General features: G+C 46.9%; 1 protein-coding gene across 1 annotated transcript in view; it reads right to left on the reverse strand.

Annotated features, from left to right (window-relative positions):
- The window catches only part of LOC147101885 (tubulin beta-4B chain-like), a 167,399-nt gene that overhangs the window by 128,268 nt on the left and 16,815 nt on the right, over positions 1–22,316 (reverse strand). Inside the window, exon 2 of the mRNA XM_085965904.1 lies at positions 71–179. Coding sequence (XP_085822030.1) covers positions 71–179 — 109 coding nt within the window. The remainder of the gene's footprint in view (positions 1–70; positions 180–22,316) is intronic.

The raw sequence follows: 22,316 nt of genomic DNA on the forward strand, positions 1-22,316 counted from the left end.
AAGGTATAAACAAACAGTACCGTAGAAAGCAGTTATGCATCTGAAATATGTTAGGATTCAAGAGTGATACCTGTGGCCTCATTGAAATAGACGTTAATCCTCTCCAGCTGGAGATCACTCTCTCCATGGTAGGTTCCTGTGGGGTCAACACCATGCTCATCACTGATGACTTCCCAGAACTAAACAGGAAATAAGATCACATCAATACACATGTAGGGCACAAGTCAGCAAAATATCCTTGCTCATTTTTAGCTTACACAAATTTTCTTGGACAAAATTTGGGCTGAAGTCAGCTTTGGCTCAGTGGTAGCATTCTCGCGTCCGAGTCAGGAGGCTCAAGTTCCACTCCAGAGACTTGAGCACATTATCCCAGCTGATCCTCCAGTGCAGTATTGAGGGAGTGCTGCACTTTCAGGGTTGCCATCTTTCAGGTGAGACGTTAAACCGTCCATGGCATTATTCAAAGAGAAGGGGAGTTCTCCCTGTATCCTGACCAATATTTATCCCTCAACCAACACCGAAAAACAGATTATCTGGTCAGTCTCACATTGCTGTTTTTGGGAGCTTGCTGTGCGCAAATTGGCTGTCACGTTCTCTACATTACAATAGCTGTTCCAGTACAGCTACAACACTGGCATCTATCCGGCAACGTGGAAAACTGCCCAGGTATGTCCCCTCCACAAAAAGCAGAACAAATCCAATCCAGCCAATTACCACCCCATCAGTCTACTCACAATCATCAGCAAAGTGATGGAAGGTGTCATCAACAGTGCTATCAAGCGACACTTACTCACCAATAACCTGCTCACTGATGCCCAGTTTGGGTTCCGCCAAGACCACTCAGCTTCCGACCTCATTACAGCCTTGGTCCAAACATGGACAAAGGAGCTGAATTCCAGATGTGAGGGTGACTGCCCTTGACACCAAGGCAGCATTTGAGCGAGTCTGGCATCAAGGAGCCCTAGTAAAACTGAAGTCAATGAGAATCCGGGGGGGGAACTCTCCACTGGCTGGAGTCATACCTAGCACAAAAGGAAGATGGTTGTGGTGGTTGGCGGTCAATCATAGCCCCAGGACATCGCTGCAGGAATTCCTCAGGGCAGTGTCCTAGGCCCAACCATCTTCACTGTTTCATCAATGACCTTCCCTCCAACATAACGTCAGAAATGGGGATGTTCGCTGATGACTGCACAGTGTTCAGCGCCATTCACAACTCCTCAGATAATGAAGCAGTCCATGCCCGCATGCAACAAGATCTGGACGATGTTCAGGCTTGGGCTGATAAGTGGCAGTTAACATTCGTGCCACAGAAGTGCCAGGCAATGACTATCTTTAACAAGCGAGCGTCTAACCACCACCCTCTGACATTCAACGGCATTACCATCACTGAATCCCCCACCATCAACATCCTGGGGGTTACCATTGACCAGAAACTTAACTGGAGCAGTCACAAATACTGTGGCAACAAGAGCAGGTCAGAGGCTAGGTATTCTGCGGTGAGTGTCTCACCTCCTGACTCCCCAAAGCCTTTCCACCATCTACAAGGCACAAATAAGGAGTGTGATGGAATACTCTCCACTTGCCCGGCTGAGTGCAGCTCCAACAACATCAAGAAGCTTAAAGCAGCTCGTTTGATTGGCACCCCGTCCACCACCTTAAACATTCACTCCCTCCACCACTGGCGTACCGTGGCTGCAGTGTGTATCATCTACAAGATGCACTGCAGCAACTCACCAAGGCTTCTTCGGCAGCACCTCCCAAACCCGCAACCTCTTCCACCTAGAAGGACAGGGGCAGCAGACGCATGGGAACACCACCACCTCAAAGTTCCCCTCCAAGTCACACGCCATCCTGACTTGGAAGTATATCGCTGTCCCTTCATCGTCGCTGGGTCAAAATCCTGGAACTCCCTCCCTAACAGCACTGTGGGAGCACCTTCACCACACGGACTGCAGCGGCTCACCACCACCTTCTCAAGGGCAACTAGGGATGGGCAATAAATGTTGGCCTTGCCAGAGATGCCCACATCCCATGAAAGAATAAAAGTGACTACACTTCATAAAAGTACTTCATTGGCTGTAAAGCACTTTGGGATGTCTTGCGATCATGAAAGGTGCTATATAAATGCAAGTTCTTTCTTTATTACAACAATACAAGTTCTGGCTATTAGCTTACACAAAGATTCTTGGAGGAAATTTGGGCTGAAGTCATTTATTTTTAGTAAAATTCAGCTGAACCTGAAGAAAGCAGCTGCAGTGTCATCGTGCCAAAGATATTTAAAGAACTCTATGCTTACTTACAATGGCTATTTTAACAGGTTGTTTTGCCCCTAATTGATTCCCATTGGGGTTTTCAGTGTTAGAAATGGTCCTCAACAGTGAATTATGTGCATGACATAGAGAATCAGTGTGGCCAATCATAGCCCAGAATGTATCATTCAACTGGTATAAATCAGGGCTCAATCCTCCATTTCTGAGAGAGAAAAAGAAACAATTTCTGTGAGCAATATTCTAGTATTAGGTACCGCAAAACAAGCATCCACTCAAGAACTCGGACTCTGCTTCGTACCAGATCCTGATCTCATCCAAGGAGAACTCTTGGGGAGAAAATACCTTCACATCACTGACGGCAGCCTTGGTGAACACGCTCCCTCCTAGTAAGAAGCCCCAGTCTTCACTTGGGCATCTTTCCACTAAAGCACAGCTCAAATTCTATACTGAGCCAAAAAGTCCAGCATTAGTGCTCTGATGCACCAAGGTTATGCCGATAAGGCCAAGAATATTTATAAATTAAAATGACTCTTTGGTAGACAGACCACTTATCGTGATACTTAGTTTAACACATGTGAACATGTTCTTCATAAAACATTTATTAAAATACATAGAAGAAAATATATGGGTACGCCATTAAAGATCATGTTGAAAAGGTGATATAATGATCGTTCTTCAAATGGCAGCATCTTCTACACAATAGAATTAGTTCAGTAACATTGATGAGGAAGAATCATGCAATAGAACCTCAATTGTTTTGTGTTGAGGTACTGCGTTCATGGCCTGTTCACTCACACCATAAATGAGAACGCTCACCCTTAGATTCAGTCCTTGCTCAGAATAAATACTTGGAATTTTATAGAAAAGCGAGTAACCATTCTCTACAATTATCACCTTCATACTAACATTAACAAAATACAAATGAATAGGTAAAAATTGCTAAGTGAACATAATCTGAATGATACCTATAGAGATATAGAAAAACACACATTTGTGTGTTTTAAAAACCAGAAATATTCTGGTAATTATCTCCACACCAGGACTCACCCTGAATAGGATCAGTGCACAGCACCATAGAATGCATCCATTCAAAGGTGGAAGATGAACTCCCATTTTCTGCTTCCTTTCACCTTCCATACAACACTTATACGACAAAGTGGAGGAGAATGGCTGCCTTTCTGGGACTAGATGACACACCGTATCCAGAATTGTCCTGCCAAAAATCATCTTGTGTGAAGCCCAAAGTACAATGTTTGAGGGGGGTGCCTTGCAGATATTCTCAAATCTTGCACTTTGAAGATTGGCTCACGCAGCTAACTTACCAAACAATTTCATCCTACCCCCAAACTACAGCAAAACAAGATACATTCTACCATCAATAACTTCTGTTTAGACGTTAGCCATTTCAATGTTGAGGAGCCTCAAGAGATGTCCTCCGACACAATTGAGCAGTTTTCTCATGCCAACACAAAACAACTTCTATGCCCACTGTGAGGATACTTTTCACCTACTGAAGGATGGAAGAATACAAAACAACAACAATTTACATTTATACAGTGCCTTGAGCGTAGCAAGACATCCCGAGGTGCTTAGTAAAGCTTGTAGTCCTAAATGGAGGGATTAGGAACAGGAGGCGGCCATTCAGCCTGTTGAGTCTGTGTGTCCCAGTTATGCTTATTATAAATCACTGGACACAGACAACAAGAATAACTTTAACAGGTCTTTACTATTCGGAGGTCAGGGCTGAACTGCCCAGCAAATCACTACACAACGTTTATATACCGGTGTGGTCACCACCGGTATTACAGTATACAGCAGCCAAGAGAAAGTAGTACATCTCTTAAGGTAGTTCTCTTAAGGTGGAACAGGTTACATACACCACAATCCTCCCTTTTTAGCTTAATAGTGTATATCCCCATTTAACATAACATAATAACACACAACTTCATGCAAAACAGTTCAAAGATTCAGTCTCTGAGGAGGCCTCCTGATCCGAGTTGGATAACGCCATTCAGGGGTCTCTGATTCTCGTTGCTGGGGTGACTCATCTAGTTGATCTCTTATGGATTGGACATCATCATCAGGTACATTCACTTCTGAGGTAGATGCTTCAGGTTCACTAACTTCTTCCACGGTTGTCTCTGCCGTAACCATGGGTTCGACCCTTGTTCTCGATTCTACCAGTTGGTCAGCATGACGTCGTATTACATTTTCACCAATATCTACCGTGTACATCAGGGGTCCTTGTCTGGCCCGAATTGTTCCAGATTGCCATTTCTCATTTTTATAGTCCCGGGCTAACACTGGTTGTCCTATTTCGAAACTCCGAGTGGTCTTGTTATTTATATGCTGGAACTGTTTGTTTTCGACTTCCCTCCGCACATTTGGTTTTAACAAGTCCAACCTGGACCGCAACCTCCTGTTATAGAACATCATGGCAGGACTTTGGTTTGTCACTGCATGAGTGGCGTTTCGATATGCCAGTAGGAAATTGTCCACCTTGTGTTGTAGTGGAATCTGATCTTCGCTCATGGCCTTTATTGCTTTTTTGAATGTTTGTACAAATCTCTCGGCCAACCCGTTTGTAGCCGGATGATATGGGGCAGAGGTATAATGTTTCACCCCATTCTTCTTCATGAATTTCTGCAATTCTTCTGACACGAACTGCGGTCCGTTGTCTGAACATATTTGTTCTGGCAATCCATTTCTTGCAAATATCGTTCTTAGCACCGCGATCGTCTTTTCCGAGGTAGTGGTAGTCATCTTAATCACTTCTGGCCATTTAGAATGTGCGTCCACCGCAATTAAAAACATGGAGTCCATGAATGGACCAGCAAAGTCAATATGTACACGTTGCCATGGGGTTGAAGGCCATTCCCATGGATGCAACGGTGCAATCGGAGGTGCATTTTGAACTTTTTGGCACCCTGAGCAGCTTTTCGTCAGATCCTCTATCTGTTGGTCGATACCCGGCCACCACACATAAGCCCTAGCAAGGCTTTTCATCTTGACTCCCCCCAGATGACCTTCATGCAGTTCCTTTAGAACTCTCTCTCTTAACTTAGGAGGAATAATCACCCTTGTTCCATACATCAATGTTCCTTGACAGACGGACAGCTGTTCTCGTCTTGCCGAGAATGCCGGTAACAGTGGATCACCATGTGCTGGCCATCCCTTCACTGTCAATTCGTAGACCCGGGACAGTGTCGGGTCGTTCCTGGTTTCTCTTTCAATACTTGCATTGGTGACTGGTAAACATTCGATGATGGTCGAGTGAAATAACTCAACAGGGTCAACCGTCGGTGCCTCCTCCGCTGTAGGTAGTGGCAGGCGCGACAGCCCATCAGCATTACCATGCTGCTTTGTACCTTTGAATTCAATCTGATATTGATGTGCCCCTAGGAAAAGGGACCATCTCTGGAGCCTCTGTGCTGTCATCACCGAAACACCCTTCTTAGGGTTAAAAATGGATACCAACGGCTGGTGGTCTGTCAGTAGCGTAAACCTTTGGCCCTGCAGGTAATGACTAAACTTCTTTACTCCCCACACAAGGCTGAGAGCCTCCCTATCTATCTGAGCATAGTTGCGCTCAGCGGAGGTCAATGATCTGGATGCGAACGCGACTGGCCTCGCCAAGCCATTTGGCAACTTGTGTGAGAGTACTGCCCCAATACCATATGGAGAAGCATCACAAACCAAACGAATAGGCAGCGTTGGGTTGAAGTGAGCCAACACTTCCTGAGGTGATCAATGCCTTGCTTTTGCGAAAGGCCCTCTTACAGTCCTCGCTCCACTTCCATGGTACTCCCTTCTGCAAAAGAGCGTTCAGCGGGTGCAGCACCTAGGAACGACCTCAACTGGGATACATTATCCGGAGCGGGAGCCTTCACAACAGCTTCGATCTTGTCAGGAGACTTATGAAGCCCCTCCTGGTCAATGACATGACCACAGTAAGAGATCCGCTTCTGAAAGAACTCACATTTCTGGCGATTAACTCGAAGTCCATATTCTTTCAATCTGGTGAGCACCAGTTCCAAATTTGCAAGGTGTTCCTCATCATCATCTCCTGTAATCAGAATATCGTCCAGGTAACATTGTGTGCCTGGAATTCCCTGTAATACCTGCTCCATGGCCCTCTGCCAAATTGCTGGAGCCGATGCCACTCCAAAAACCAGTCTATTATACCGATACAAGCCTCTATGCGTGTTGATCGTGAGATACTGGCGTGACTCTTCCTCAACTTCCATCTGTAAGTACGCCTGCGCCAGGTCTATCTTGGTGAAGTGTTTCCCGCCAGACAACGAAGCGAAGATATCCTCAATCCGCGGAAGCGGATACTGCACCGTGAAGCACCGGATTAACAGTGATCTTGAAATCTCCACAGATGCGAACCTTCCCCGGTTCCCCCGGCTTGTTGCTCGATGAACTCCAGTCCACCTTGGACAGTACTCCTGAACGTTCTAGCCCTTCCAGCTCAGCTTCCACAGCAGGTCATATCGCATAAGGTACCGGTCTGGCTTTGAAAAATTTCGGGTTTGCATGTTCTTCAACCTTGATGTTTGCCGTAATTCCTCTCCGTGTTCCCAGTCCCTGTTGGAACACCTCTTTAGCATCGTCCAATATTCTGGACAAACGTTTAGGTTTGACATCTTTTTTACCGGAATCTACCGTTAGTGCTTTTAAGGAATGCCAGTCCATATTTATTCTCCTGATCCACTCCCGTCCCAGTAGTGGTGGACCTCCCTCAGGTAGCACATACAAGTCCATTCCTCGGCTTTCTTTGCCCTTGTGGACCACCTTTACCTTTATCTTTCCGATGGGGTATACTCTTTGCCCCGTGTATGTTTTCAATACAATCTCCGTATCCCGTAGGGGAATATGTGGGAATAACCTTTTGTAATCTTGCTTATTCATGACCGTCAATGCCGATCCAGTGTCCAATTCCATCTTCACTTGGACTCCTGCTATCTGAAGTGTGACCCAGATAGTTTGGAGGTCTGCTTCATTACCCACATTGTGTACTCTTAGACAACCCAGTTCCTTACTGCTGGAGTCTGAATCTGACTTCTGTTCATCCGAACTGTTCTCCGTCACCTTGTGTACCTTTCTGCACTTTTCCTGCGGTGACTTTTTGTTGCTGGTCTTCTTTCCTGACCGGCATACTTTAGCTATGTGACCAAGCCTGCCACATTTTCTGCATTCCTGATTTTTGAACCAGCACTGGTTCTGATCGTGCGTTGTCTTTCCACAACGATAACACTTTACTGCACCCAAGGCCATTTGATTGGTGCTGAGTTCCGATGACCTTAGCTGCATTTCCGCAGTGCCTCTCGCTGCGGCTTCGTGCAATGCTGCAATAGTGACAGCTTTATCAAGCGTAAGATCATTCTCCTCTAGCAGTCGCTTTTGTGTTCCTTCTTTTAACAATCCACACACAAATTTATCTCTCAGCGCATCTGCTAGTCCTGTTCCAAACTGACAGTACTTTGATAGCTTACGCAGTTCAATTAAGAATTCAGCGTTGCTTTCTTCTTTCAGCTGCGTTCTTCTGTAAAATTTAAATCGTTCCGCTATCAGCAGCGGCGTGGGGTTTAAATGATTTTTCAAGACAGTAACAATATTCGCGAAAGTCTGATCCGCCGGTTTATCTGGTGATACAAGGTGCTTCAATAGCCCGTACGTCTTCGCACCCATTGAGTTTAATAAGGTTAGTGCTTTCTTATCATCTGGTACCTCATTTGCTTTACAATAAACTTCCATGCGTTCTACATACGTGGCCCAATCTTCGACATCGCTATCAAAAGCATTGATGTTACCATGTTTAGGCATCCTTGCAAGTTTCTTTAAATTTTCTTTTTCCCAAAATGGCAGCTTCCCGCGCTTGTCTTCTTCCCCCGCCTACTAAAATGGCGGCTTCCCGCGCTTGGCGGTTTTTCCCGCGCTCGTCTTCTTCCCCCGCCGACTACAATGGCGGCTTCCCGCGTTTGCCTTCTTCCCCCGCTGGCTGCAATGGCGATTGCCGTGCTGCTGCCGTTCTCGCCTCCCCAGCGGTTCTCAATTCCCCGACGCTGCTTTTTGCTCCCCCACGGTTCCCGTGGGCATTCACGCTTCCCCTGCTATTGCGCCTCTCAGCCCCGCTTGCAGGCCGGTCCTTTACACCGGCTGCGGTTGAGCTCTCCGCGGTTCTCGTGGCCTTAACGCTGCCCCAGTCGCTGCGCCCCTCGGCCCCGATTGCAGCCCGGCCCTTTTCACCGGCCGCGGTCGAGTTCTCCGCCCTTTTTCCTCCGTTTTCCCTCCCCTACTCCACAGCCAACGCGGCCGACTTTCTGCTCGTGTCGCTGATCGGCTTACCCACCACCGTGGTAGAAGGGATGATCACTGCCTGTCGCTGATGGAGGGCTTCGTGGTCAGAATTTCTCTTTTTTTTTTTTTCCGGGTTCTCGATGCCAGCCGTGCGATGTGGTGCTCAGCAGGATGATGAGGGCGGATGCCTCTTCTCGACGCCCGTTCTGAGGACGAAGCTGCCTTGGATGTAAAACTGCCGCAGGGTAAGATCGGACACGTCGCCACTGTTGAGTCTGTGTGTCCCAGTTATGCTTATTATAAATCACTGGACACAGACAACAAGAATAACTTTAACAGGTCTTTACTATTCGGAGGTCAGGGCTGAACTGCCCAGCAAATCACTACACGTTTATATACTGGTGTGGTCACCACCGGTATTACAGTATACAGCAGCCAAGAGAAAGTAGTACATCTCTTAAGGTAGTTCTCTTAAGGTGGAACAGGTTACATACACCACACAGCCCCTCGAGCCTGCTCCGCCATTCAATGAGATCGTGGCTGATCTGCGACCTAACTCCACGTACCCGCTTTTAGTCCATATCCCTTAATATCTCTGGTTAACAATAAGCTATCAAGCTCCGATTTAAAATGAACAATTGATCTAGCATCAATTACCGTTTGTGGAAGAGAGTTCCAAACTTCTACCACCCTTTGTGTGTAGAAGTGTTTCTAATTTCACTCCTGAAAGGTCTGGCTCTAATTTTTAGACTCTGTCCCCAGTCATAGAATCTCCAACCAGCAGAAATAGTTTCTCTCTATCTACTCTATCTGTTCCCCTTAATATCTTGAAAACTTCGATCAGATCACTGCTTAACCTTCTAAATTCTAAGGATTACAACCCTAATTTGTGTAATCTCTCCTCGTAACTTAAACCTTGAAGTCCAGGTACCATTCTGGTAAACCTACACTGCAGTTCCTCCAAGGCCAATATATTCTTCCTAAGGTGTGGTGCCCAGAACTGCTCAAGATTGGTTAGCTTGCCATGAAGTTAGAGGGTAGGAGCAGTTCACCTGAAAATAAAGCTTTCCCCAAGGGGAAGGGTGGAAAACAGACAAATAAGCTCAAAGGACTGGTCCAAAAAGAAAGACTTGCTTTTCTATAGCGCCTTTCACCACCACCACACATCCCAAAGTGCTTTACAGCCAATGACGGACTTTTGAAGTGTAGTCACTGTTGTAATGTAGGAAACACGGCAGCCAATTTGCACACAGCAAGATCTCACAACAAACAGCAATGTGATAATAGCCAGATAGTCTGTTTTTGTTATGTTGATTGAGGGATAAATATCAGTCAGAACTCCCCTGCTTTTCTTCAAAATAGTGCCGTGGGATCTTTCACATCCACCTGAGAGAGCAGACGGGGCCTCGGTTTAACATCTCACTCGAAAGGCGGCACCTCCGACAGTGCAGCACTCACTTTGTTGGTCTAGTTATTACCCGTTTCATTGGTGTGCTCTTTACATAGAATTGCCTAGAATATACAGCATAGAAACCGGCCATTCGGAGCAACTAGTGTGGAGCATAAACACCAGCACAGACAAGTCTCCTCCCATCCCATCTACCGCACCTTAGCCTTTCAGCATATCTTTCTATTCCCTTTCCTCTCATGTACTCGACTAGTTTCCTTTTGAAATCATCTACGCTATTTGCCTCATCCACTCCCTGTGGTAGAGAGTTCCACTCCGAGTAAAGAAATTTCTTATTTCCCTAATGGGTTTATTAGTACTGTAACTATCTTGTATTTATGGCCCCAAGTGTTGGATTCTCCCACAAGTGGAAACATTCTCTCCACATCTACCCTGTTCAATCCATTCATAATTTTAAAGACCTCTATCAGGTCACATCTAAGCCTTCTCTTTTCTAAAGAAAAAAGCCCCAACCTGTTCAATCTTTCTTGATGGCTGTAATTTCTCAGTTCTAGAACCATCCTTGTAAATCTTTTTTGCACGTTCTCCAGTGCTTGAATGTCCTTTGTATAGGATGGAGACCAGAACTGTGCAAGTGTGGCCTGACCAGGGTCCTATACAAGTTTCACATAACTTCATTACTTTTGAATTCTAGGCCCCTGGAAATAAATCCCAGTCCGTTGTTAGAATTTTTCGCTGCCTTTCTGACCTGCGATGCTGCTTTTAATGATTTGTTCACTTGTATCCCTAGATCCTTTGCTCTTCTATCCCTTTCAGTTTTTTTATTTTCTACAGTGTAGGTGATGTTTCTATCTTTCAAAGTGCATCACCTCACATTTATCTATGTTAAAGTTTATTTGTCACTTAACTGCCCAGTCTGCAGGTTTTCTAATGTCTTCTTGTATTATGTTGTATTCTTCCTCAGTGTTACCTATACCCCCCAGTTTGGTATCATCTGTAAATTTTGATTTTGAGTTACTTGTTCCGAAGTCCAAATCATTAATGTAAATGGTCGCACCACTGATCCTTGTGGAACACCACCTTCTACCTTCCCCCAATCTGAATAACTCTGCTTTCTATTATTTTAGCCAATTTGCTATCCATCCAGCTATTTGTCTCCTGACTCCACATGCCCCAACCTTTGCCATGAGCCTACCATGTGGTACCTTATCGAAGGCCTTCTGAATGTGCCATGGTGCCTTGGTCAGCATTCTGGCTGTCCTGCCCATAGTCTTTCTCCTTACCCTCACAGGTAGCGAGTACTTTGTACCTGTTGGACAGGAACAGTGTCTGCTGGACCTCCTTCACTACCTCGCCTATGTTCTCCTTACCCAGCTGACTGACAGTCACAGCTCCCCTTCCTGCACCTGGGCTTTCCCCTGGTGTGTGACCGTTCGCTGGAGTAAATTACCCAGTAATTCCTCCTCCTCCCTTATGTGTCGGACTGTCTCTCGCTCCGACACCAGCTCAACAACGCTGAGCCGGAATGTCTTGAGGAAGAGACATTTCTTGCAGATGTGGCAGTTTGGGACAGTCTCGTTGTCCACAAACTCCCACGTGCTACAATCCCAACACACTGCCATTAACTAAATAATTATCTGTAGTTTATTTCTTGAACTAATTGGTCACTTGAGGTCTAGATTTATTAAATGGATCAATTTAGCTTGATGTTAAATAAATTAGCACTTAGTTACTGTGATTAATTACTTAGCTATTTGTCAGTTATTAGTGTCTTTAAATGCAGTTAGAATTTAATCACTTAACTCGTTTTCCTTTGACTTACACTAATATTAAATCCTTACTAACTCAGGCTTAACACTAACCACTAAAGTTACTGAACCCACAAAGGGATATCTAGATAATTATCTTCACTTCCTCGGTTTCTGACGCTCCTCTCTGTGCACGGATTATGACGTCACTTTTTCTATTTCCCCCAGTGCGATTATTTACTGTTGCCCCCTAGTTTAAAGCACTCAGCACCACCTTCCCCCTGCACCTAATTCCCACTCTCAAATTCCCGTTGTCACGGTTTAGCAAGCTACTCTGTTCATCAGATACTCCCAGCTCTGTGCACACAGCTCTCCACTTAGTTCACTTTCTGTAAAGATAACACACATGTGGTAGCACTTGCAAGATCACAGTATGCAATACATGCAACTAAGGTGGTATGTTAACATTCCTATATCATACTATTGTCTAACTAGATATGGAGCATAAAGTTGGACTCAGGATCATAGGGGACACAGTCTGCTTGTAGGCGTGACTGGTGACGACAGAATATCTATCACCCAAATTTTGTAACATAGACTTTTAATGGCAAGTCTGGGGTAGTCAGATTATTTACAGTACTTTGTATAGTTCTCATTCTTTCAATGCAAGTATCCTTCACATACTACAGGTAGAGGCCCAACTTGACAATGAGGTAATGGCGAGAGAAACAACCAACATATTTTCTCTGAGGCAGTCGACCCGCTAGAGCACGTCAGCCGGCTGCTCCTCAGCGGGAAGGCATTCCAACTGGAAGGAGGGGAGCCAAGCATGGCAGCTAGAGGCCGGACCGGAAGCGGGAGAAGCAGGCCCCGGGCCATCGGACCGTGGAGCCGGCGAGGTGGAGGCCGCGGCGACCGGAGGATGTGTTCGGCGAGTCGGCCGGAGGCAGCGCAGCGCATCGAGCAGCAGCCACGGCAACTCGCAGTCCGACTGGGAGGAGGGGAGCCGGGAATGGTGGCCAGAGTGTGAGCGGGAGAAGCAGGCCACCACACGTGGAGCCGAGCCGGCAAGAGGAGGAGGCCGCGGCGGCTGAGGGACATCGTGTTCCCACTGCCACTGGATACCAAAGAATTGACTTTCTGAACACGGCGCTGTAAGAATAGCTGACGTGTCCCTACGGGGAGTAAGCATTCCATTGTACTAGTACATATGGCAAATAAAATTGAATTGAATTGAATATTCTTCTGGGTTGACCACTTATGTTACAGAAGGGACAGGAAACACAGAAGTAGCATTAACAATTAAAAATCCTGTACAGTATACATTCTCAAAAGATAACGGAGGTACTGATTGAATGAGATATTGGTATGAAGAATGAAGAGTGGCCATCAAGGGAAGTCACTTCCTACATTCCGGCATGCTCCATATACCAATTGAGTGTAAGCACGTGAAGCATAAGGAAGTTGTGATGAACCTTTATAAAACACTGGTTCGGCCTCAACTGGAGTATTGTGTTGAGTTCTGGGCACCGCACTTTAGGAAGGATGTGAAGGCCTTAGCGAGAGTGCAGAAAAGATTTACAAGAATGGTTCCAGGGTTGAGGGACTTCAGTTACGAGGATAGACTGGAGAAGCTGGGGTTGTTCTCCTTAGAGCAGAGAAGGTGGAGAGGAGATTTGATAGAGGTGTTCAAAATCATGAGGGGGTCTAGACAGAGTAGATAGAGGGAAACTGTTCCTATTGGCAGAAGGGTTGAGAACCAGAGGACACAGATTTAAGGTGATTGGCAGAAGAACCATAGGCGACATTTACACAGCGAGTGGTTAGGATCTGGAATGCACTGCCTGAAAGGGTGGTGGAGGCAGATTCAATCGTGGCTTTCAAAAGGGAATTGGATAAGTACCTGAAGGAAAAAAATTTGCAGGGCTACGGGAAAAGGGCGGGGGAGTGGGACAAGCTGAAGTGCTCTTGCAGAGAGCCGGCACGGGCTCGACGGGCTGAATGGCCTCCTTCTGTCCTGTAACCATTCTTTGATTCTGTGCTTCTATGTGAGTAACAGGGTAGATGCTCCTTATTCTAACTCTAAGGGGACCTTGGAGATATCCATTAACTAAAAGACAGTTTGTGGCAAAACGGTTCCTTTGAATCAGGGCTGAAGGACATGGAGAGTCCAGTCACTAAAAATACCTCCCTTCTTTACATGGCAACCACTGTTTGATACGGAAATCTCCAATACCAATTGGTAATAAAGGGGAACAGGTAGTTGACCCCTCAGGCCCGCCCCCTTAATTGCTTCACTCAACTTAGTTACCTGATTTGCTGTTAGGCAAATCTCAGAGAAATGTGCAAATAATAGGGTAATAATAATGGGGGATTTCAACTTCCCCATTATTAACTGGGATAGTCAGAGTGTGAAAGGCTCAGAGGGTGTACAATTCTTAAAGTGCATCCAGGAGAGCTTTTTGAGCCAGCATGTAGAAAGTCCTACAAGAGAGGGGGCGGTACTGGACCTAATTCTAGGGAATGTGGCCGGCCAAGTGGAAAAAGTGCTAGTAGGTGAGCACTTTGGTGATAGTGACCATAATATGGTGGGATTTAAGGTGGTCACGGAAAAGGACAGGCCGGAAATAAAGGTTCTAAATTGGGGGAAGGCCGATTTTAATAGGATAAGGCAGGATCTGGCCAAAATGGACTGGGATCAGCTACTTGTAGGAAAATCCGCATCGGAGCAATGGGAGGCTTTCAGAAGAGAGATTGAGATCATACAATGGCAACATGTTCCCGTAAAGGTCAAGAGTGGTTCCAAAAACCACAGGGAACCGTGGATGTCAGGGGATATACGAGAATGGATTAGGAAAAAAAGGAGGGCTTTTGGTAGATACAAAAGGCTAAAGACGGGGGAAGCCCTAGAGGAGTACAAAAAGTGCAGGGGGATACTTAAAAAAGAAATTAGGAGATCAAGGAGGGGCCATGAAATAACACTGGCGAGCAAAATAAAGGAAAATCCTAAGATGTTTTATAAGTATATTAAGGGTAAGAGGATAACTGGGGAAAAAATAGGGCCCATTAGGGACAAAAGTGGCAATGTGTGTGTGGAGCCGGAAGATGTAGGAGGGGTTCTAAATGAATTTTTTGCATCTGTTTTCACTATGGAGGAGGACAATGTAGACATAGAAATAGGGCGGGGGGACTGTGATATGCTCGAACATATTAACATCGAGAGGGAGGAGGTATTGGCGGTTTTAGCTGGCCTAAAAATGGATAAATCCCCAGGCCCGGATGAAATGTATCCCAGGCTGCTGTGTGAGGCAAAGGAGGAGATTGCGGGGGCTCTAACACATATATTCAGGACCTCTCTGGCCACAGGGGATGTGCCAGAGGACTGGAGAACCGCTAATGTAGTACCATTATTCAAGAAGGGTAGTAGGGAAAAACCGGGGAACTACAGGCCAGTGAGCTTAACATCAGTGGTAGGAAAATTATTGGAAAAAGTCCTGAGGGACAAAATTTGTCTCCACTTGGAGAGGCAAGGATTAATCAGGGATAGTCAACATGGCTTTGTCAAGGGAAGATCATGTCTGACTAATTTGATTGAATTTTTTGAGGGGGTGACTAGGTGTGTGGATGAGGGTAACGCAGTGGATGTGGTATACATGGATTTCAGTAAGGCCTTCGATAAAGTCCCGCACAGGAGGCTGGTCAAGAAGGTAAGAGCCCATGGAATCCAGGGTGCCTTGGCACATTGGATACAAAACTGGCTTAGTGGCAGAAAGCAGAGGGTGATGGTCGAAGGTTGTTTTTGTGACTGGAAGCCTGTGGCCAGTGGGGTACCACAGGGATCGGTGCTGGGTCCCTTGCTGTTTGTGGTCTACATTAATGACTTGGATATGAATGTAAAGGGTATGATCAGTAAGTTCGCGGATGATACAAAAATTGGTAGGGTGGTAAATAGCGAGGAGGGTAGCCTCAGTCTGCAGGACGATATAGATGGGTTGGTCAGATGGGCGGAACAGTGGCAAATGGAATTTAACCCGGAAAAGTGCGAGGTGATGCACTTTGGGGGGGACTAACAAGGCAAGGGAATACACAGTGAATGGAAAGACCCTAGGCAAGACGGAGGGTCAGAGGGATCTGGGTGTGCAAGTACACAGATCCCTGAAGGCGGCGGAACAGGTGGTAAAAAAGGCATATGGGATACTTATATTCAATGCCTCGGCTAATGAAGGCAAGAGCAAGGAGGTTATGATGGAGCTGTATAAAACACTGGTTAGGCCACAGCTGGAATACTGTGTGCAGTTCTGGTCGCCACACTACAGGAAGGATGTGATCGCGTTAGAGAGGGTGCAGAGGAGGTTCACCAGGATGTTACCAGGGCTGGAGCGCTTCAGCTATGAAGAGAGACTGGGCAGATTGGGTTTGTTTTCCTTGGAGCAGAGGAGGCTGAGGGGGGACATGATTGAGGTGTACAAAATTATGAGGGGCATAGATAGGATGGATGCTGAGGAGCTTTTTCCCCTTAGTAGAGGGGTCAATAACTAGGGGGCATAGATTCAAGGTAAAGGGCGGGAGGTTTAGAGGGGATTTGAGAAAGAACTTTTTCACCCAGAGGGTGGTTGGAGTCTGGAACTCACTGCCTGAAAGGGTTGTGGAGGCAGAAACCCTCACAACATTTAAGAAGCATTTGGATGAGCACTTGAAATGCCATAGCATACGAGGCTACGGACCAAATGCTGGAATATGGGATTAGATTAGACAGGGCTTGATGGCCGGCGCGGACACGATGGGCCGAAGGGCCTCTTTCCGTGCTGTATTACTCTATGACTCTATGAAAGCAGGGCGAGGTGGTCACCAAATGAAGCTGATGCATTTGCGGTTTCTTTTTCTTCAAGGACTCTACCTTTGCCTCAGTATCATCAATCCTGCCCTTCCCCGCTTGCTGTTCAGCAGGGAACGTCTCCTTTCTGCTTACACTCATCCTCAAAAGCTGCTACTAACCTTGCAACTACTTATCCACCTTAGCCTAACTTGCTGCTTCTTCTGGAATTCCCTCCCAAAGCATCTCCACCTCGATACCTCCCTTTCCGCCTTTAAGACGCGCCTTTAAACCTACCTCTTTGACCAAGCTTTAGGTCACCTGTCCTAATATGTCTTTATCTGGCTCGGTGTCAAATTTTGTTTGATAGCACTCCTGTGAAGTGCCTTGGGACGTTTTTACTAGGTTAAAGGCGCTATTTTAATGCAAGTTGTTCCCATCATTATCATGCACACTATGGTAAATTGGCTCGTACATGTTGAACGCTCTTGCCTGAGGCACATATTAACCCACTTCCACTCTTCTTGCAGGAGAAGCTAGCACACAACAGGAGGGAGAGAATCAGTTAAAGAGCAGGTCCTGTCACTTTGCAAACACCAATAGAAAAAGCTGCCACCAATCTCATTGGAAGACAGCTTTGGAAATGGCGCGGCTGGTGGCCTGGCACAGCGGGGCCTGTTGCCGTCTTCCAATCCAGCACAAAAATTGGTATCCTGCATGATTGACATAGTAAGTTCTAGAGGACTGCATTGGGGGGGATTCACAAGAAAGCAGGAGTGGGTGGAGGCGGTAAGAAAGGCCTAGGAAAGAGCTAACTGGCGAGCCAGCTCATGTCGTACCTCTGCTGAAGAGGGCCCAGCCTTCAAAAGAGGATTGCTTAATGCATTGGACTGCCTGCCAGAAAACTTTCACAGTGTATCAGATAGTATGATGGAGTCCACTTGTGTGGGCTTCTGCTCATGGCATCAACACTCTGCCATTAACCATGGAGCGTGTGGTCATCTCAATGGCCGCTGCAGCTGAAAATGGAGTCTTGGGAGCAGTATGTGGGTCTCATGAGGGAATGAAGTTGGCAAGATTAGCCCCCAGCAGGTACCCTGAACAGGAAGGTTGGCGAGAGGGGGTTTGCTGCTTGTAAGTAGGCAGCAATGGGTGCCTCAGTGGGCCCATTTGGAGAAGGCAGAGAGAAACAGAGCTAGCTGTGAGCTTATCCAAGAGGGATTCAAGCCTGGGATGGCAGCAGGAGTAGGTTGTGGGGCTGGAGGAGATTCCAGAGATAGGGAGGGGCAAGGCCATGGAGGGATTTGAACACAAGGATGAGAATTTTGAAATTGTGGCGTTGCTTAACTGGGAGCCAATGGAGGTCAGCGAGCACAGGGGTGATGGGTGAACGGGCAGCTGAGTTTTGAATGACCTCAAATTTACGTAGGGTAGAATGTTAGAGGCCAGCCAGGAGTGTGTTGGAATAGTCAAGTCTAGAGGTAACTAAGGGTTTCAGCAGCAGATGAGCTGAGGCAGGGGATGGAAACAGGGCACTATTACGGAGGTGGGAGTAGGCGGTCTTAGTTATGCCGTGGATATGTAGTCGGAAGCTCATTTCAGGGTCAAATATGACACCAAGGTTGCAAACAATCTAGTTCAGCCTCAGACAGATGCGAGGGAGAGGGATGGAGTCGGTGACTAGGGAACGGAGTTTGTGACGGGGCCTGAAGACAATGGCTTCAGTCTTCCCAATCTATAATTGGAGAAAATTTCTGCTCATCCAGTATTGGATATCGGACAAGCAGTCTGACAATTTATAGACTGTGAAGGGGTGGTGAGGTAGAGAAGGGTGTCATCAGCGTATATGTGGAAACTGACGCCGTCTTTTCGGATGATGTCGCCAAGGGGCAGCATATAGAGGAGAAATAGGAGGGGGCCAAGGATAGATCCTTGGGGGACCCCAGAGGTACCGATGCAGGAGTGGGAAGAGAAGCCACTGCAGGTGATTTTCTGGCTACAATTAGATAGATAAGAATGGAACCAGGCGAGTGCAGTCCCACCCAGCTGGACGACGGTGGAGAGGCGTTGGAGAAGGATGCAGTGGTCAATCGTGTCAAAGGCTGCAGACAAGTCAAGAAGGATGAGGAGGGATAGTTTACCTTTGTCACAGTCACAAAGGATGTCATTTGTGACTCTGAGCAGAGCTGATTCGGTACTGTGGCAGGGACGGAAACCGGATTGGAGGGATTCAAACATGGAGTTCCGGGAAAGATGGGCACGGATTTGGGAGGCGACAACACATTCAAGGACTTGAGAGGAAAGGGAGGTTGGAGATGGGGCAGTAGTTTGCAAGGACGGAGGGATCAAGGGTTTTTTTTGAGGAGGGGGTGATGACAGCAGATTTGAAAGAGAGGGGGACAGTATCTGAGGAGAGAGAACCATTAACAATGTCAGCTAACATGGGAGCCAGAAAAGGAAGTTGGGTGGTCAGCAGTTTAGTGGGAATAGGGTCGAGGGAGCAGGAAGTAGGACTCACGGACAAGATGAGCATGGAGAGGTCAAAGGGGGAGATCAGAGAGAAACTGGAGAAAGATGTGAGTTCAGAGCTAGGGCGGGGGGAGCCTTGGAGGAAGTTTGGCCTGGTGGGCTAGGGGGAAGGAAGGAAAGTGGCAGAGGCAGCTGATCGGATGGTCTCAATCTTAGAAACAAAGAAGTCCATGAGCTCCTCATACTTGTTGTTGGAGACGAGTGTGGAAGAGATGGGAGAGGGGTTTAAGAAGACGGTTAGCAGGAGAGAATAATAGCCGGGGGTTATCTTTGCATTCCAGAATGATTCTGGAATAGTGAGCAATTTTGGCAGACAAGAGCAGGACCCGATAATGCTTTATGTGGTCCAGCCAGATCTGGCGGTGAATGGCTAAACCAGTTGTTTGCCATATCCGTTCAAGTCTGCGTCCCTTGGACTTGAGGGAGCAAAGATGAGGGCCATACTGGGGGAACGGCCAGGGTGAGAGAGAGTAATGGTTTTAATAGAGACGAGGGCATCAAAGGTGGTGGTGAGGGTGTGGTTGAGCAGATCGGTGGCTGCAGAAATGTCGTGGTGAATGGAGGGCCAAAGGCTGGACAATTGGGTTGTCGTAAGTGAAGTTATGAGAGTTGGGAGAGTGTTTTTTCCAGGGGCGGATTCAGAAGTAGGGTTGGGTGGGGGAAGGGGGATGTGGGTAGAGAGCGATACAAGGAACTGGTCAGAGACGGCCTTATCTGCGATTGACATGGTGAGAATAGCAAGGCCACGAGAGATGGCAAAGTCAAGGGGGTGGCCATGAATATGGGTTGGGGAGTTCAGATGGAGGGAGAGATTAAGGGAGGATAGGAGGGTAGTGAATTCAGAGGAGAGCGAGCATGATGAATTGAAATGGAGGATGAGAAGTCGCTTGGTGCAGAGGCGGAGGGAGGAAAGCAGTGAAGATATCTCAGTGATAACATTTTTAGTGTAATTGGGTGAGCGGTAGAGAACGAGAATTTTAAATGAGGTGAGAGGGGTGGAACAAGGGGAGATGCTCAAAGGAGGAGAAAGTGCCGGAGGAGTAGGGGGACAGATTGGGTGAGGAGAGCCACACCACCACCACGGCAGTCTGGGCAGGGCAAGTGGTGGAAGGTATAGCCAGGTGGGGAGGCTTCATTTAAGGGGAAGGTCTCATCACCCCTCAGCCAAGTTTCCGTCAGGGCCATGATATTGATGCATCCACGATAAGCTCAAGGGCCTTGTTCGCAAGTGAACGGACATTCTGCAGGGAGATGCAGAGAGGGCCGGTGATGGCTGATCCACTGCCAGCATCCACAGGGTCAGTGCTTGGAGGGGTTAGTTGGATGGGGAGGAGACTGGCAAGATTAGCCCCCAGCGGCTGCGCTGGGTGGGAAGGTCGGAGAGAGCAGGAAGGGACAGTCGGGGTTGATACTCGTGAGGAGACAGCGATGGCTGCCTCGGTGGGCCCTTCGGAGGATGTCACGAGCGGCACAGAGGGAAGTTGTGGGCTTTCGTAAGAGGGAGTGAAGCCTGGGCCGGCCTCAGGAGAGTAGGAAGGTCGAAGAGTAATGAAGCATTGGCGTGGGGATTTGGGAGGGCAGAGTATCCGAGAGAGGAGAGATGAAAGGCGGCATGATGACAGGAGAGCGCGGTCAGGGAGGGATAGAGAGAAAAGAAAAAAGGGGAGAAAGAAGTGGAAATAGAAGTGAACGGCTCGGGTCTGGAGCGGCAGCCATAATGCGCACACAAATGGACACAGAGTAAAACTCAAGTTACATAGGCCTGGTTATGTAGCAATTATAGGGAGGCATATTTCCTAGTAGTAACAGGGAATAGATTGGTGACAATAGTAGGGAGTCCAGAGTTAAAGTCGGACATCCTGTGGAGGGAAAAAGTTGACATAGGTAGGATGAGTTGGTGTGGAGCAGAGAGGAACTGTTGTCCAAGTTCGGAGACAGGTGTAGCAGGCGAGTAAGTCCAGAAGCTATTTGAAAATTCATAACTGAGATTGCTCGGCAAGAGTATTAAGGGATAAGAACATAAGAAGTAGGAGCAGGAGTAGGCCATACGCCATTCAATAGGATCATGGCTGATCTGAACCTAGACTCACGTCCACTTCCCTGCCCTCTCCCCGTAACCCCTAATTCCCTTATCTGCTAGGAAACGGTCTATCTCCATTTTAAATTTATTTAATGTCGCAGCTTCCACAGCTCTCTAGGGTGGCAAATTCCATAGATTTACTACCCTCCGAGTGAAGAAGTTTCTCCTCATCTCAGTTTTGAAAGGGCAGCCCCTTATTCTTAGATTATGCCCCCTAGTTCTAGTCTCACCCATCAGTGGAAACATCCTCACCGCATCCACCCGATCAAGCCCCCTCACAATCTTATATGTTTCGATAAGATCGCCTCTTATTCTTCTGAACTCCAATGAGTAGAGTCCCAACCTACTCAACCTTTCCTCATACGTCAACCCCCTCATCTCCGGAATCAACCGAGTGAACCTTCTCTGAACCGCCTCGAGAGCAAGTATATCTTTTCTTAAATATGGAAGCCAAAACTGCACGCAGTATTCCAGGTGTGGCCTCACCAATACCCTGTATAACTGCAGCAAGACTTCCCTGTTTTTATACTCCATCCCCCTTGCAATAAAAGCCAAGATTCCATTGGCCTTCCTGATCACCTGCATACTAACTTTTTGTGTTTCATGCACCAGGACCCCCAGATCCCTTTGTACTGTAGCACTTTGCAGTTTCTCTCCATTTAGATAATAACTTGCTCTTTGATTTTTTCTGCCAAAGTGCATAACCTCACACTTTCCAACATTATATTGCATCTGCCAAATCTCTACCCACTCACTTAGCCTGTCTATGTCCTTTTGCAGGTTTTTTATGTCCTCCTCACTCACTGCTTTCCCTCCCATCTTTGTATCGTCGGCAAACTTGGATATGTTGCACTCGGTCCCTTCCTCCAAATCGTTAATATAGATTGTAAAGAGTTGGGATGCAGAGCAAAGGTGGGTAAATGGAGTTAAGATACAGATCGGCCATGTTCTAATTGAATGGTAAAGAAGTTTCTACTGAATTCTTTACTGGATTTATTTATATTTATGTCCCTTAGTTTTGGACTCCCACACAAGTGGAAACATGTTCTCAAAGTCTACCCTATCAAACCCCTTCATAATTTTAAAGACCTCTATTAGGTCACCCCTCAGCCTGCTCGTTTCTAGAGAAAATAGCCCCACCTCTGTCAGTCATTATTGATTGTTA

The sequence above is a fragment of the Somniosus microcephalus genome, chromosome 23, assembly GCF_052327205.1.
Source record: "Somniosus microcephalus isolate GS21.2 chromosome 23, FLI_Smic_1.0, whole genome shotgun sequence".
In the NCBI taxonomy this organism is placed as follows: Eukaryota; Metazoa; Chordata; class Chondrichthyes; order Squaliformes; family Somniosidae; genus Somniosus; species Somniosus microcephalus.